The 17,545-nt window shown below is 44.9% G+C and overlaps 1 protein-coding gene across 2 annotated transcripts in view; it reads left to right on the top strand.

The window, feature by feature from the left end:
- The window catches only part of VAPA (VAMP associated protein A), a 37,308-nt gene extending 24,580 nt beyond the window's left edge, over window positions 1-12,728 (top strand). For both annotated transcript variants that reach the window (XM_043888824.1, XM_043888825.1), the window contains exons 5-6: window positions 7,241-7,414; window positions 9,449-12,728. In XM_043888824.1, the coding sequence (XP_043744759.1) occupies window positions 7,241-7,414; window positions 9,449-9,607 (333 nt within the window). In that variant the 3' untranslated portion in view covers window positions 9,608-12,728. The remainder of the gene's footprint in view (window positions 1-7,240; window positions 7,415-9,448) is intronic.
- Window positions 12,729-17,545: the final 4,817 nt, after the last annotated feature.

Here is a 17,545-nt window from a genome sequence, read left to right on the forward strand (position 1 = left end):
TGCTCAACTTCTCCAGCGCACAGGACTGTTCCCGCAGCAAAGATTCTCTAGCCCTAAATGTCAGTCAAGTCGAAAGTGAGAAAATATGGTTTAGGTCCATTAATTCACTTAAGGTTGCGTAATGGTGATTCTGTCATTCCTGCTTCATTGTGTTAGAAGTATTTGGCGCTCATTTGATATTTGCTGATACATTTGGTGGTGGAGTTCTCAGTCTCTCTCTTAGGTTAGAAGCATCCACTCACTGTGTCCTTCTGACGATATGTTCCGTTAGCTTTGCCACCTCCTTCCTTTTCTCCTCGTTGCTGTGTGTTCTGTGGACTGACGGACTTAAACCCGTTTGTGTTTCAGCCCCTTAGAGGTACCATGTCGGTACCAGGTATTCTGTAAAATACTCTTTTGGAAACTGTTCCTGCTTAAACTCATTCTTGCGGTGCTGCTAACCTGCGGGTTCTACAAGGAACCCCTGTGACACAGGGATCACTGAAGTGGACGCAGCCTGCCCCAGACCTGCTATCTGAATTGTTGATTAACTGACTTCCTGTGGAGGTGTCAGCTTGCTGTTGTGTCAGAATCTTTATAGAAAATGTGAAGCATCAAAGTAACCAAACCTGGAGTGTTTATAATATACAAAATACGAAGTTTTTGTGTATTTGTTACAATGGTTAAGGATGAAACCTTATATATATGTATGGATACACACACGTGTGTAGAAATACATTTGAAACACCTCTTTTCTAATGCTTTATTCATGTAGTGATAAGACCCTGTTGGTAAGACCCTAATGGTATCTTGGCATTTCCAGTTCAGTGTTAACTACAGACGATGTTAATGAAACTGCTCTAAGATCATAGTGTCTTTGACATACTGCTTTCTTTCTAGCATCCATCGGTATGGTTATGAAATTACTTAATACCCCGTTTCTGTATTTGTGTCTTCACTTTAGTAAGAACTTTGTTTATTAGGGAATTAGGGCATGGTTGAGTTGTGTTTTGCATAGATAAAGTTTGTCAGTTTACTACAGATAAATTGGTTAGGTGCCATATGAAGCTGAATGCTGACTACACAAATTGATTAAAGAGGACACTCCCTTATTCACGGAAAACACACTTCTAAACAGTTAGTAGCATATATTTTTAGAAGTAAAGTACGAAGCATTTTTTAGTATATAGTTACGATTATTGTGTAGTAAATTCCCATGGTGACATGGTTTGATCTCTTATTTGTTTGGTTTGTTTGTTTATATGTTTTTAAAAGTGTGTTAATTTCAGCAAAATTCAATTTAGTCTTGACCAAGTTCCTGGTGACAGCCTGTGGTTTAATACACAGCTCCGTCCAGATGGCACTCGCATTGTGTTCAGCGCTTAATGTGTGGAGCTGAAGAGAAGCCCATGCCAGTTAGCGGCCCCTTCCACATTCACTCTGAAGAGTTGCCCATCTGAATTTAGGACCTTTAGTAATCAATTTAGAAAGCTTTAGTTAATATCCAAAGCTGATAGATGGTGCAGTAGCTATCATAGTTGTTATACTTTGTTCTCAGAGCTGGGGTAGGCAGCAAGTCTCAGCGTTGTGATGTTGACTCAGTATTTCTTAATGTTTGGTACTCCATCCCATTCTCACCCCTGCCGCAGCTCCTCACCCACCTCCCCGGGCCACCCCAGAGAAGTAGACGGTCAATTAAACACATTAGGTAAGCCACCTGTTTGAGGATCTGTGTCTTTTTAGGTATGCTGTTAGTTCTTGGCGTTTACTGTTCCTAAAGACAGTTGGAAAAGAGTGTGTTATTATCTTGTTGATTTCCTCAGGGTTTTTAGAACCTTGATGCCAAATATATAACTAAGAAAATGAAGTTTTTGGTTATGTCGTAGGAAAGGTGCTAGTATAGTGGTTGAGTCCATTTTTTTTTTAATCATTTAAGGAAGTCATTTTTGCAATGAAACAGTCATAATGTATTTGAACCATCATTAGAATACGGGCTTCTTTTTGGGAAATAGGTCTCTGATTTGGATCACACATGGAATGGCCTAGGAGTCCAACTCTTTTGTCTTAGAATAAAAAGGGATACTGTTAACACTTCTTGGACAATTGTGCTTTTAGGCGCTAAGACTTGTGGTCCCCCAGTCCTCAGGACCCTGAGCACGTCTTTGGTGCATTTTAGTGAGTTCATGGCAAGCGCAGTTCTCTGAGTTGTTAACTCTTGTTATGATTATCTCTGTATTATGAAATCTGATGTCCAGTTAGTGTTCGTGGTTTTTTTAGGATGAGTGTGGTTTCAGATTAACTTGTTAGTAATGATATTTGATTACCTACTCAATTCTGTTGAAATAAAATTTTTTGATTTTTTTTTTTTAGGCCACCAACTATACTTGACATTTTCCAAATTTTAAAAAAGTACTACATTTCATTTATAAGCCCTCCATTTAACATCTATTAATGACATTTGCTTTATGACATAATGTTACTTTCAAGGAAAAAATACTTACCGTAATGAACAGTGAAGGGCAGTCAAGAAAGGGAACCTCAGGGGTCCTGTGTATAAAGATTTTTTATGATTAAGCGTACATTATTTTCTGTTGTGATAAAGAACAGATTGGTGACAGTGCATTATCAAGTGAGATGGAGTTGTCTTTATCATAGTTATTTATGTATAGTGACCTGGATATCTGTAAGTATTACTTGAGTCTGCTACAAGCTTTTTGTATGGTATTACCTTTATGTGTGTGTTAAAGGAATTTGAGAAGATAGAGAACTGTGGAGATACAGTGGTGTATTAGAAAGTTCTGTGGGTCTTTGTGTCTTGATCCTGGGAGGTAGGTAGGGGTGTGTGCGCGCATGTTTGTGTTTGGGGGAGGGGTGTCTGTGCTGAATACAGAAGTGTATAAATTATTGCAATTTTTGAACCCTTGAAAAAATTCATTTAATTTAAACATTGTTCAAGTTGAGTGTTTTCAAAGGTAAGAAAATGGAAGTGCTTGTTCATCAGGTATTGACAAGTATTCATTAGTAACAAAAATTAGGAGCCACGCAGGTAGAAGGTCCTCATTCTAGGACAACGTGAGGCTGGCCTAAGGTTAATAAGGTTTATACGTTTAGTTTAGTGAACATAATGCAAGTTGATTATAGCTAATTCATAGAAAAACTTCAAAAGGGTACTTTCTGCTTTAACGTAACTATTTTTTATTACTATTTCTTATGTGTGACGCGTCTTTACAGAATAAGTTGAATGTTGAGAGCCTCATGATCTCTGTGTTAGTCGTCCCCAGTCCCTTGCAGGAGCGGTCAGAGCGCGGTGTGAATCTGAGACTGTGTTTCCCCCGCACCTCAGGGCCTCGCTCCTCCAGGGCCCGCCGTGGCCGTCGCTCTGCTGAGCAGCATCAACAGCACAGGCACAGCGCCTGCCAGTTATAGTGCGAAGAGGGAGCCCAGGGGCTTCAGTGTGTTCAAACAGGAGAAGAAGGTTTGTTTCAGGGAGCTGACAGATAGACGAGTCTGCCAGTGTCACTGATCACGGTGACGTAGTCACTGAGCACGTGCGAGGCATTTATTGTGTTTATGTGCAGTACCTAGAACTGAAAATTTCAGCTATGTTTAAAATATGACAGCAGAACCACAGTCACTTAAAAACCACACTTACAAATTCTTCTGTTCTAAACAGCAAACACAATACTCGATAACATCCTGGTCTTGAGCAGAACAGTGTAAATGGGAGCATTATTATGAAATGGATGTGCTTTTTCACTGTCGCTGAGGTTTGGGGAGCATCCTCTGGGAAAGATCTGACAGGGGCAGCAGGTGTCAGTCAAGGGGGAGCTGGTGGATGTCACTCTCCAGGCAGGTGTTTATGTTTATATATAAGAAAGATCAGTGAGATTTTTGCTTTACGTCTTCTGTCCCATGCAGCTGACGGTCACTGTCTTTAACTGTCGGTGCCCCCGGGGGTAGGAGAATGGTTGCAGGAGCCCTACAAATCTGAGGTCACGTTTGAGTTTATTAGTGTCTCTGTGTGTGTGCGTGTGTACACCTAACATCCACTTGAGTACGACGCTGGCACACCTGTCGATGACCTTGATCTCCTGGCGTTGTCCCGGGTGCTGTAGGCTGCCACTCTCTCAAATTTCCTGCTTCTGGGAAGCTCCAGCTTTCAGAGACCACAGACACTAAGGCTTCAAAAACCTACTCCTTTCTCTAAAGGCCTAATACTTCTAACAGTTTTGTGATTTTAGTTTAGACGGGAGATGTATTGATACTTTAGTAACTTTATATTCAGATACCACCTCCTCTTAGCTGAGGTCTTATTTGGGCCTCCTGCGGTTTCCTGCCGCAGCTATGGGCTTTGCCCTTTACCCCTTGCACATGCCCTGGACCCCTCACTCCCCCGGGAGCCGCGAGTGTTGCCCAGGTGTGCGTTCTTTCCCTCCTCTGTCCGTCCCAGGGCTTCAGTGCAGAAACCAAATTTGCCTTTTATCCCACCTTTCTTTTTCTGCCCAGCCCCTAAGCCCTCACTGTTTGTAATTATCCCTAAATGGAATAATTCAGAGTATTGGAACTGAAATTCTAAAGGAGGCTTTCTAAAAAGTACAGCAGTAAACTCATCTGGGTGGAGGGGCTTGCTGCTGATAGGCTGAGTCATGTGAAGCCGGGTAGTGTGCTCTTAGTGGTATCACGGCCTTGACTGCTGAGTCTCTTCCGAGTTGCAGTGTTAGATGTGTGCAGCGTCACTGCTCCTTGACTGCTCAGCATCACAGCTTGTTGAATGTCTCCATTTGGTGTCCATGGCTCTCAGAAGAACCTGTCTCCTCTTTGGGGAGTGTCTGAAGCAACTCTCGGGGAGTGACCACGCAGTGGAGCCTGTAGTTAGGTCCCAGCAGCCTTGCTGTCTCCAGCTTATCCCGCACCAGTGACGCCCCCACTCAACCCTTCTTTAGCCACCCTGAGTTAGGTTTTATATGCTTCCACTATAAATTAGTTAGTAAATTGGATTTCCTTGCCCCTGCTGTGTGTGCTGGCTGGTTTGCAGGGACCTGAATGCTTGTGAGCACAGGGTGTGAGTGCACTTACTCAGTGTGACTGTCTCATGACCTGCTGGGCTCACTTCTGACAAGTATTTGGGCTTCAGTATTATCTTGTGCATTCTAGTCTTAACATGTGTGCTCCACAGATTGGTTATGACATTCCTTTTCCTTTTCCTTATAATGGCAATATAACTACATTAAGGAAAGTTTTCAATAAAAAGATATAATTCTGTCACTGTGAGATGCTGTCAGTTGACGTGGTATTTAAAATCCCAGAGTGGGAGCTTCCTGTCAGATGTTAATAAGAGTGAAATGTTTAAGTAACTTTGGTGAGGCACAGAATAGTATTTAGTGACATCATGTCATTTAGAATGACACTTAAAAGATGTACATATAAATGAATAAGGAATTAAAAGTTATATGTATGCTGAGTTTATAAAATGTGTATATGAAAGAATATTTGGAAGGTAATATAGGAATAGTAGTTAAATTGAATTGACGAGAGAACGGGAGGTAATTTTCTCTTTCATATTCTCAATTTTCTAGAATTTCAAAGATTTGTTCAAAAATAAAAAGCCATTTGGGAAGAATTTGATGAGTCCTCATTCTAGTTTTGTCTTTGCTTGGTTGACCTTTTGTATCTCCTCTTAATTTCTTAGTCAGCTTTCTGGCACGAGGGTGATACTCTTTCCCCAAACCGGAAGAGTGCCGAGTTGTGGTATTGTGGACTGTTTGTCTTCACAGAGGAAGGAAGGCCACGTGCCATCCTGGTTCCCAGATGCTGGGCTGTTTCTAGGTGGAAAGTGAGAAGTCACTTGGGAAGCCATTTTGAAGTGAACTCTAGTGACTATGAAGGAAAGGAAGAGAGAAGGGTGGAGGGTACCAGCATCTGAAACGGGATTTTTAGCAGACCTGACAGGCTTGGCTGGGAAGGGAGAGAGGGGAGAATGAGGCCCGCACGGAAGCAGAGAGGATCCTGAAGCAAACTTCTTGGCACCCGGACTGGTGGGGATGCTTCAGAGAGAGATGGGGATCTGAGTGTCGACTGGGACCTCAGTATAATCAGTGGTGTTCATTTTTACATGGATCTAGACATAGCAATCAGAGCACAACCCCTTCATAGGAAGTACGTCTTGTCCCCATTTGCACTGTGTGAATTCCGGAACTGGGGTGCTGTGGCAGGTGTTGACTGTAATTAAATCCTCTGATGAGTACTGTGGAACTTGCCATAAAGTTAATTTTGAAAATGTTTCTGGTAGAATTTTATATCTGAATAAAGCAGTTTATACCTTGTTATCTGAAAAGTTACTTTTTTAGCAAGTAAAGTTTTAATTGAAGACAACACTTGTTGTGCTACTCCTGTTGGGGTGCTTGAAGGTGGAGAGGAGGTTCGGGTGGACAGGTGTCCTGTTGAGGCTCAGGGCACCTAGGGGCCCGGTGGGTCACATGGGTCAGTGCTGGCCAGACTTGAGATGTGGGGCTTGTAATTTAAAGTGCCAGAGCCCCACCTTGGCTCCTACTGAATCTCATGACTTGTAGCAGGGAGTGTTACTGCATAAATGTGGGGTCACTCGTGTTTGAGCACAGTCAGGCGGACTCCCTGCCTGCTTTTTCCCCACTACACGTGTTTGTGCTCATTATTTCCCCTTCAGGCTCCAGATCCTCCAGTGACTTTTTCTGTGAACAGAACTTGGGTTTTCTCCCACACATTTCTCTTAGGTGGTCTGATTTCATTTGAGTGGTTGTGACCACATCCTCCTGCCCTCTGGCAACTCACTCAGGCTGCAGAATGAGCACTGATTGTGAACTTCGTGTGTGGATCCGGGCAGGTGTCCCTTGGTGTCCTTGTTGAGTGACCACTGGCTGGGGTGCTGGGTTTAGGGGTGAACGCACAGACGAGTGACTCTTGCTCTCCCAGACGTTGAGGTGTTGTAGGGAAGGATCTTGGAGGACAATGAACTGCTTGCTGGCTGCTCTGGGGTGGGAGGTGGATGCAGAGCAGGGAACCACGTGTTCAGACCTTGGTGACCGCTCATGCTCACTATTGTCCTGTAAAGCTGGTCACAGGGGACCAGATGTTGGCCATTTTAAAAACTTTAATAATGAAATTGAAACTGGCAGAACTTTCTGTGTAAATAATTTCTTGGACAAGAATGTGGAGTTTAAAGTTTAAAACCTGTAAGGAGAGTTGTCAGTTGACAAACTCCACCTCTGCTATCTTTGTGATGCAGAATGACATGGAACCCAGCAAAGCCGTTCCCCTGAACGCTGCGAAGCAGGATGGGCCCGTGCCAAAGCCGCACAGTGTTTCCCTCAATGACACCGAGACGAGGAAGCTCATGGAGGAGTGCAAGCGGCTGCAGGGGGAGATGATGAAGCTGTCGGAGGAGAACCGGCACCTGAGGGTGAGTGTCCGCGTGGTCCCCGCTGTCAGTGACGGCTTTGACGCCCTTCTGGCAGTTGGCTTGGGTGCTGGCGGTCGGCGTGGCCTTGCCACTTCCTCTGTTGCTGGTGCAGCCTCCGTGTTCTGGGCCTGGTCTTGTCGGTTGCGGCAGCAGTGCCGTCCCCGCGAGGGGCCCCCGTTGTCCAGGGCGGGGCACTTAGGTGTGCTTAGTTGGAGTTAAGATGTGCTGTGAGTCACATAAGTGAGTGAAAGTCGGTCAGTCCTGTCTGACTCTTTGCAACCCGTGGATCAGTCCATGGAATTCTCCAGGCCAGAATACTGGAGTGGATAGCCTTTTCCTTCTCCAGGGATCTTCCCAACCCAGGGATCAAACCCAGGTCTCCCGCATTGCAGGCGGATTCTTTACCAGCTGAGCCACAAGGGAAGCCCCAAATCCCTGTTTTGTATTGTTATGTTGAAATAATACTGGGTTCTATTGGATTCAGTGAAAGATACATTATTAAAGCTAGCTAATTATATCAATTTTGGTACTTTTTTAATGGGCTTAGAAAATTTTAAATTTTGTGCATGGCTCCCATTGAAGGCCCCTGTGAGGTGGCTTAACCTGTGCTGAGATGATTTTTCTGGCTGTTTCTCCCTTTCCCAAGTGCCTCTCTGAGGCCCCTGCACTGAGCACCTACTTGGAGGGTGGAAAGATGGTCTCTGTTTCACAACCACACTCAACCCCGTGCCGTTTTAAGGGGGCTGTTGTTTGCACTTTCCCTTTACCTGCTGTGACCTCAGTTCTGTGTTTGGTGGACGGTTTGCTCCTCAGCGTGCTGAGCCCAGGTGTTCAGAGAGCTGAGGCCTGAATGTCAGGAACTGCCAGGCTGACCAGACTGGGAGGCAGGTGATGGAATTGACTGATGTTCTCTAGGAGATGTTGTTTGAAGAAGCATCCTGCTGTTTAAAAGATAAAAGAGCCTTGAAGACCGCTGGCGCATGAGTTGACCTCTGGCCCTTTAATAGCTCACATCAAGGCTGGCATTGTGGCAGCCTTCCGGGCAGGATCTCCCCACTGCCCTTCACCTCCCCACCTCCGCTTCCTCATCCAGCCTGTTCGTCAGAGTCTGCTGTGAGCTCTTACCTCACGTCCAGGCCACACCCCAGACCCAGGGAGGCAGAGTCATCGGGAGTGCCTTTTAAAGTTCTCTCTGGGACCAAGAGTCATTGTGGTGTCCACATAGGACTCACCAGAACAAGACCCAAATCCACAATGCCTCTGAGAAGTCAGTTATGTGGGTAGACAGCATGACGAGAAGTGCGTGGGGTGTTACTAGTGAACGCACGAGGGGAGGCAGTGCAAGAAGTGAGACCAGCTTGTGCTGAGGTGAATGAGGGGTTGCCCCTTCTGTGGTCAGGGTGATAGGCCAGGTGAAGCCAGCTGCCTCGGTGCACAGGTGTGGGTGTTTTCCAAGGTCATTCTGCAGCTGGTGAAGTGTCATAACAGCCTCCTCCTTTGAGTGACTGCTATCGTGTTACTGAGAACCTTGTCCCCTAAAGTCCCAGACTGACTGTCAGAAATTGCTATGTGAGACAGCATCAGTCAGGATGGAGTGGCCGCTCTGGTCTGGAAGTGGAGACCACCTTGGAGAAAAGTGGTCTCCAGGCCAGGTGCAGAGCCTTGGGGGTGGGGTCCTGCAAGCAGCACTCCTCCTCTGTTGTGTCCCTCCCTCCTTTCTCACAAAACAGGGTCCTGTGTCTCCTCCTTGGTCCAGGCCGGGTGCCAGCCCTTTACTCACACCCTCCCTCTCCCCCAGTCCCTCAAGGTCTCAGCTCTTCCTGTGTGGGGCTGTCTTGCCACGTGTCTGTAAGCCGAACTCTGACTAGCACTCACCTGTTTCTGGTCGTCTGTGGCTGAAGGGCCCATTGTGAGGACAGTGTGGGCCCCCTGGGTCACCTGTGTATGGCTCTGTTGTCTGTCTGTGGATTTGTAGCTTGTGGTCTGATGCACATTTGTTTTGAAACCTCTTTTCGTGCCTGTGTTTTTTCCTAGGATGAAGGCTTACGGCTCAGGAAGGTAGCACATTCGGATAAACCTGGATCCACTTCAGCTGCGTCCTTCAGAGAGAACGTCACCAGTCCTCTTCCTTCACTTCTTGTTGTCATTGCAGCCATTTTCATTGGATTCTTTCTAGGGAAATTCATCTTGTAGAGTGAAGCATGCAGAGTGCTATTTCTTTTTTTCCTCTTGACCAGAAAAGATTCGTTTACCTGCCATCTCACTGGTAGTGTGGCCCACGGTGACCATGTGGCCCACGGTGACCATGCTTTGTGTGTACAGCGTCATGTAGGCCTCGCCCGTAACGGTCTCACGGTTAGAAAGAAACACGTAAGAACAGAGTGCTGGGCTCCGGACAGCGCCATCGTCACCACACCGTCCCTAGCAGGTGTCATTGCACATTCAGTCCTTTATGAAATTCATAAATAAAGAATTGTTCTTTCTTTGTGGTTTTAATAAGAGTTCGAGAATTGTTCAGAGTCTTGTAAATGTTATTTTAATAATCCCTTTAAATTTTATCTGTTGCTGTTACCTCTTGAAATATGATTTATTTAGATTGCTAATCCCACTCATTCAGGAAATGCCAAGAGGTATTCTGTGGGGAAATGGTGCCTCGTACAGTGTAAATTTTCTCCTTCACCTTTGCTAATATCATGGCAGAATTTTTCTTATCCCTTGTGAGGCAGTTGTTGACTGAGTTTTTCATCCTTCCAATCCTGTCCCATGGTATTTAACACAAAAATAATAAAACTGTTAACAGATTCTTGCTCGATAGCTTGTTGTGTCTGTCGTGTCCTGAGGCGGGTGCCAGGGAGCGCGCTGTGTGGCGATCTGGGTTGTGAAACGCATGATTTACCTCACGGAAACCCTTGCAAGTGTCATGGTATTTGTGGTTCAAAGGCCTCATTCCTTTAAGGAAAGGAATTGATAAGATTTCAGGACACTTTTGGTATTTTGGAAGGTCATAATCCATTTGTCTTCAAGATAATACAAAATAAGCAAATATCATGAGAATTTTAAAAAGTGCTGTAATGTTAGTCAGTTTACGTGTCTGCCCTGTGGCGCGATTCTGTTTAATTTATCCTGTTCTTAGGTTCTTGAGTGTCTGTCTTCTCAAGAAAGACTAATTTTCCTTGGTTCTAATCACTGCTTTTTGACCAGCCTAGTGCTTTTGTAGCATCTCAGAATAATACTTAAAAGTACTCCTGCGGCTCCCCCCTGCCCTGGTCCAATTTGACATGTGAGGTAACATCTATTATGGAATGTTGGTATTACCGAGTAAGCCTGGGCAATTCCTTCGTGAAAAATGACCTTCTTTGCAAGTCTCTGTGTCAACCACGTGAAGTGGGTTTTCAGTGTAAGTGCGTGGCAGTGTCTGGTATACTTCCCTGCACTTAAGTCTTATGTCTCATTTAGTTCTGTGTTGGCATAGAAAATCTTGAAACTAGAAAAAATAGATTGACTTTTTCTACTAAGTATAATCTAATCCAAGCAAATTTTGAGTTTTGAAAATAGGTGTTGGTTTTGTAAAAGAAGCACTGATATCTGAAAGGGAAGTTGGACTTGGGGACCTGGCGTGCAGTGAAGGATGTTGGCCCCACGTCTGTGTGTGCATTTTATGAAGGAGAGAAACAGCCTGAAGTATTTGGTTGCATTTTCATTTCAGATGTGTTTTGGGTTTGTCAGGTCCATGTGCTATATGGTGTCTTCTAGAAAACCCTTTTGCCTGTGTGCACGAGTTATGAGAACACACGCATGTCTCTGGAGCTGCCTGCCTGCCCAGGGCCCAGGGTGGATGCTCTTTCTGCTTAGAACCTGGGAACGCACGCTGGCAGCAGCCTTGCCATCCCGCCCCGTCAGTGCAGTAGCAGGCACTCCCTGGCCTAAATCTCTCCCTGTGATCAGTGTTACTGGTGATGAGCATCAGGCCGGCAGTTTGAGAGCCGTCAGTTTTCAAGCTAAATTTAGCAGAATCCCATTTGATGGGAATCCTGTGTAGTTAGGGTTCGTTTTGTTCAGCTCCTTTGATTTTTGATTGAGGGCTCTGAGGCCTTTTTGGGGACTGAGAACTTCCCTCGTGTCTCACGGGAGGTGGAGGCAGGGCCAGACCAGGAAGCCTGCTCTCTGGACTCCAGCTTCCTGTCTGTTTCTGATAACTTTGACATGACAGGAATAGTGGACATTAATATGCTGTTTAATAACTGTGAAATTTCCTGTCCTGAGATGAAACCACAGGCCGCTATGGAATAGTCTCACCTACATGTCTGGCTTTAATGTTTAGGCTAGGACTACCCCCTCCCAACTGGTAAGAGGTAAATGCATTTTCCGGAAGGCATTTCACAGACTGCGTGATGCAGTGGTTGGTCTTAGCTGGGAACCATTTACAACATAAAAGTCCACGTGGGCTCCTCCTCTGCTTTACATTCCAGGAAGCACTCTGACTGTATGGGAGGCGCCTCATTTCTGTATGAAGTGTGATTTGGTTGCTTTATGACAGTTACTTGAGAAGAGTCCCGACTGTATTAATTGACTGGTAATATATAGGCTAAACTATCTTTAACCCTTCCATGTTTAGAAATCTTTGCTCTGCCTGCCTGCTTACTTGGAATGTAAGCGTGCCGGGAGCGCACTGTTGACATCACCGAAGCCACAGCCACGTAACTAAGGCCTTAACGTTCTTACGTGATGCTAAGTGCACCGCCTTCCTGCGTTCTTTCTGTAACTAATGTACGTGATTTTGTCCATTCTTGTATTTACAAGAGACAGATTTAAGAGTTATATTCTGAGTGTGTCATATGTCACCTTAAAAAATGACATTTGGAAAAATGTATCAAAGTTGGTAATTCTCGTCAGGGAAAAGTAATATTCTTAATTTCTCCTTCTGTTATCTTAGCTCAGAAGTTCCCCTAAAACGGATGTTGTCTGCCATGGGATTTAGTTCTGGATTGTAATCATTCAAAATATATCACTTTGAAAACAAGTTTTACCCATAAGGTAAAAAAATACATTTCCTTACAGGGTTTATCCCTGAATTGTGATCTTCTGCCATTTTAAAAACATTCAAGCACTAATTTTCCCAGAGCTTTGCACATTGCTTTTGGTAATTCTGGTATGTGCATAGATTTTAAAACATTGACCTTTATGAGAATTAGGGGACGATCAAGCTTTTACCATGTGGAAAAACAACAAAACAAGGTAAATAAGTGATCTTCATATGCTAGCTTTCAAAGGGAGATAAACTATCGTGTGAATAAATAAACTGTTCAAAAGTGTGGTGAAGTGTCATTTTCCTTTCTAAAAAACAGCAACAGGGGATTTGATCTCCATGGAATACGGCCATGTGCGTGCTCATGTTGTGTCAGGGCGTGATGGCGTGTCACTCACTGGGACTCGAGTCCGCTGGCAGGTGGTCGTCTCTTAGTGACCTTGACCTGGAGGTCAAGGGCTTTGGGTAGGAGACGGGGACAGCTGCACTCCAGTCCCGCCCTGAGAGCCTAGCTTCTGGAGAGCTCTGGGCAGCCGTGGCCTCTTGGGAACTCCCAGCCTGTGGGGTGGGCGCAGAGAAGTGAGAACATCACCCTCGAAGGGAGAGAGTTTGGTCTTCCTGCGTTTCTGATTGTAGAAATCATGAGGTGTGCATTTTAGGCAATTTGGAAAATAAATTATATTAAAAAACTAATGCCAAGTTCTGCCATCCAGCATCAGTTTCTGTGACTGTTTCCCTATAATTGTACTGATCTAGCATAACCATAAATTACATACAACTTTGCATCTTTTTTTAACTTAAGCTTTCTCAGGTTTATTGAAAACCAAGTATAAGTGACTGCAAAAATGCTTTTTGTGATCCTAAAGTATCTTTATGATCACATTCTTGACTGTAAGGTTTTGAGCATTATGGTGTAAAGCTCGACTAGCCAGGTAATTCCGTTTCTAATTATTCATACGTTCCCTAATACCACATTGCTCTTGTTTTAAAACTGGTTTTCTTGTTTTCCAGTTGTTCCGGTGTGTATTAATAACACCCACCTTGGAAAAGGTGTAGGAAACTACTAAGATAGCTATTTATTATGTTAGATTTCAGTGGTGGGTGACCAGACCCATGCATTAGCGGGTGTGATGCACTTCAGAAGGTGTCCTGACACTTGACTGGTACCTGCGGAGATACCCCTTAATTGGTGGGGGGTGGAGACTTGGCATGATCTTTTGTTTTTAAGCTCCAGTCATTTTAATCGGCAGCCAGAAAACTGCTTTAAATGCTAAAGCAAGGTACGAAATTGGTTTTAAGACTGAAGTCTTAACAATATAGGTAACCTGCATTTTCAAAATTCTTAGTATGTTAACCTTTATTAAGTTGCAGGCATCACTTGTAGGGATTGCTACTGCACGAGCTGTCTGTCAAGTTAGATTGGTTAGAACACCAGTAAAGTGTCCAAAAATGAGTGATTTAACAAGTGTTTTGAGGTTCAGCTTTAATAACTGCTTTGCTAGCAGACACCCAGAGTGATTACCCACCTGAGAAATGTGTTTCACCCATCATGTTTCTCAAAGCACAGAATGGTTTTCAAGATCTTTATCACAGTGTACCAGGTGTTACTCTTTGGTCAACTTGTAGTCCTCATCCCCGTTACAGCGATATAGGCACTGTCCTTAGCACCTTTGTCGGGGAGGGCCAGACAGGCTTAGGGAAGTGAAGGATGCTCGGGTGTACGGGCTCTAGGTAACAGGTCAGGCGTTGGATCCTGGTGATGTGCTCCTGGAGCCCGGGCTCTTACCCACTGAGGTCCATCTCGTGGAGGGGGTGCCTCGTGTCCTGTCCTAGTCAGCACTGTCTCTGGTGTGGTCCTTCTGTGATGCCTGTGGTCGACTGCACAAATGATGCAGCCCTCCCTCTGCCCGAGGATGGATGGGTTCCAAGGTTCCCCTAGGAAACCATGACCCAGGGGTGTCCAACAGTCAGTTGTATGAAATGACTGAGTCCCATCAGCTCTGTTGTATCCATGATGCACAGCCCACACACGCCAGAGGGCAGACTGGAACTTTGGAACCTTGTGGTCCTGAATTTTCTAAGACCTTTTCCCTTGCCTTTATTTCCTGTAGAGTTGAAATAACTGGCCAGTAGCAATCTCAGCTCTTAAATAAAGACAGGATGAGCATAGCCAAACAACATTTATCAACGTCACATAAGCAGGAGAGTGTGGAACTCAGAAACTGGCTTATGTGTGACCTTCACAGCTGGAGGAACAGTGTGTGACTTCAGTCTTTAATCTACATGGTCCTTAAATATTTAATTAAACCAAGAGTATGGATTTTGATCATTCACAGTCTAAAATTGTGATACTGTTGATAATCCCTGGAGAAGGAAATGGTGACCCACTCCAGTATTCTTGCCTAGAGAATCCCATGGACAGGAGTCTGGCAGGCTACAGGTTGCAAAGTCGGACATGACGGAGCGACTTCACTTTCACTTTATAATCCTACAGAGAACAAAAGAGATCAAGTGATGTACACACCTAAGGAACTTGAAAAATGTAGATTTTGGAGGGGAAAGAAATAACTGACAACTGAGTTACAAAGAGAGTTATGAAGAATTGCAGGTACTTGTCCATTTGACTTTTCTAGCAGTAAAAATTCCTCATTTTAGTGAATTTCTTGTTTTAAGAAGTAGAGGTTTATCGGGAGTTACATAAAGAATTTAATGTAGTTTTGGGGGCAAACTTGCTTTTTCATCGTGTGCTGTTTTAATCCTAAGTGTGTATCCTTAACTGTGCAGTATGTAGATAAATATACAAGGGTGTGTAGCAAGCTACTTTGATTTAAATTTAGGGAAATACTTGATTTGAAAAATTCCAACTAACTTTTGAGAAGCAAAGGGAAGCTTTGTTGCAAAGTATTTCTTCGAATGCCCTTCTGTACTTTGCCATCAACTAAGTTTTGTGAAATAACTGAAATAAAAATCAGAATTTCTTGTAAAAGGTTAATGATCATGTTTAATTTATCAAGTTTTCATCTTCTCAAGGGAAAAATGCTCTTAGACCGTGAGCACCCCCGCCCACCCCCATGGAATTTGTTAACTGGGGAATTTCCTTACACGTTTTAAGAAACTAGTTTCTTACCAAGATCCTACATTCTACAATGAGGAAATGGCTTAAGAATCTTAATTTTTAATTGGGTAAAGTGTTCCTTTGTCAGACAAGTGGTGGGTGGAATTTTAGGGAGGTAAGTACATTGGAATATGTGCTTAGGTTCTTGACAGTGAACTTTATAAAGTGCTCAAAATTTGTGTGTTTGTCCTTGTAGTGTTTGCACCGAGAGGCCATACGAGGGCACATGCTGTTCCAAGTTTTTAACAACTTAATATCGCTGTATCTGGTTGAGGCAGTAAACATACAGATGTTTCCAAGAAGTGGGTTTCAAGCTATGTAAATAACATTTCTTTCCATCCAATACTTAGATCCCTTAACTCTAAAAAAGTACCTTGCAGAGAGAGGCCTGGTTGGATTGCACCACCGACTCAGTGGACATGAATTTGAGCAAACTCTGGGAGATAGCCAAGAAGCCTGGCACGCTGCAGTCCATGGAGTCACAGAGTCAGGCACGCCTGAGTGAGCAACAACGGAGGCCAGTAGGAGACAAGGCTTCCATTTGCCTGTGTCCCCACCCCAGGGTCGCAGGGCTGAGATGGGCGTGCCTGCAGGATGGGGTCACCTTTCCCCTGGGGCTTCGTTTTTTTCACTATGAACTTTTCCTCAGCTTTGACATTTCATTTTTCTGTATTTGCCTTTGATTTCTTGGCTCCTTTTAAAAAGTAAATCATCTACAGCAGAAACAAGCACAACATTAGTGGTAAAGCAACTGTACTCCAAGAGAAAGGAAAAGAGAAAAGGAACTCATCAGAGAGAAGGACTGATGTCCCCTCTGTACTCTTTCCTGAGGGCACTTCCCTCAGGCAGACCGCTGAGCTGCGGTGTCCGGGGGTCCTCGTTCTTGCATCAAGATGTTACCCCTCTAGTACGTCACCATCAGCACGTGGCGTATTTGCCTGTCATAAGCTCTGACATAAATGCCATCCTTGACTCAGCGTGCTGTCGAGTTCTCCCTCCCCTAGAAGTTCCTGGAGGCGCGCACATGCCCGGAAATCTCCCTTGGCGTGTCTCGTTCAAGTTCCAGGACCTAACACACCACGTTCTCTGCCCTGCCAGCTCGCACTCGTCACAGGGATGTTTTCTGTTGCTGTCAAGGCTGGCATTGAAATTGAGATGGCAAGACCCCGAAGGTCCTGGCCCTTCTGCTAAAGCTGCATGTCTCATAGTTGGGTTTCATTGTAGGAGGGAGATAGGAAGGTGGGCAAACGCTGCCCTACAAGCTGCCTGTGTGATGTGTGTACACAGACGCACAGAACTTGAGCTGTAAGGACGGTGAGTCTACGTGGAGGGAGGCAAGAATGCAGGTCCGTGTGTGGGACCCTCGTGTGGTCATGCTGCCTTGCTGTCTGCTTTAAGCATGTGCTGTGGGCTGTGTGTTCGTATGTGTGTTGGACGGAGGAGGTTTTTCTTGGATGTTTTCAAAATGGAGAAATGTAAATGCTGGGGCTTCCGACTTTGGGGAAACTCGGATTCACTTCCTGTTTGAAGGCTCTGTCTTCCTTCCGGGTTGGTGGGACGAGTCCTGGACCTCATCTTGTGGGACTAGTGGCAACTCCTTCCCTGAGCCAAGCACTGGCGGGCGTGGGCTGGGGTACGATGACACCAGGTTGGGGTTGAGTTCTGGAAGGTGGGATCCAGGGTAATCTTATTCTCAGGCGACAATAGATGCCTGAAGACACCTGACCTTCATCAACAGGTGGTTGGGCCCAGAAGATCCAAAGCGTCATCAGCTTGAAACACCCTTAAAGTCTGAGGAGCAATGGAAGCCACTTCTAGGAGGAACCGTTGTAGGTCAGGGCTTATGTAACTCCTCTCTGGAGCACCTTTTAACAGAGGAGAACTGGGAGGACTGGCCTTTCCAGGCTACTGTGTTGAGCCGAGTCCTGGTCCCAGGCCTGGGCCTCCCCGTGCCCCACCGTCTTGGAGAAGAAGGTGGATGAAGCTGCAA

The sequence above is a fragment of the Cervus elaphus genome, chromosome 27, assembly GCF_910594005.1.
Source record: "Cervus elaphus chromosome 27, mCerEla1.1, whole genome shotgun sequence".
Lineage (NCBI taxonomy): Eukaryota > Metazoa > Chordata > Mammalia > Artiodactyla > Cervidae > Cervus > Cervus elaphus.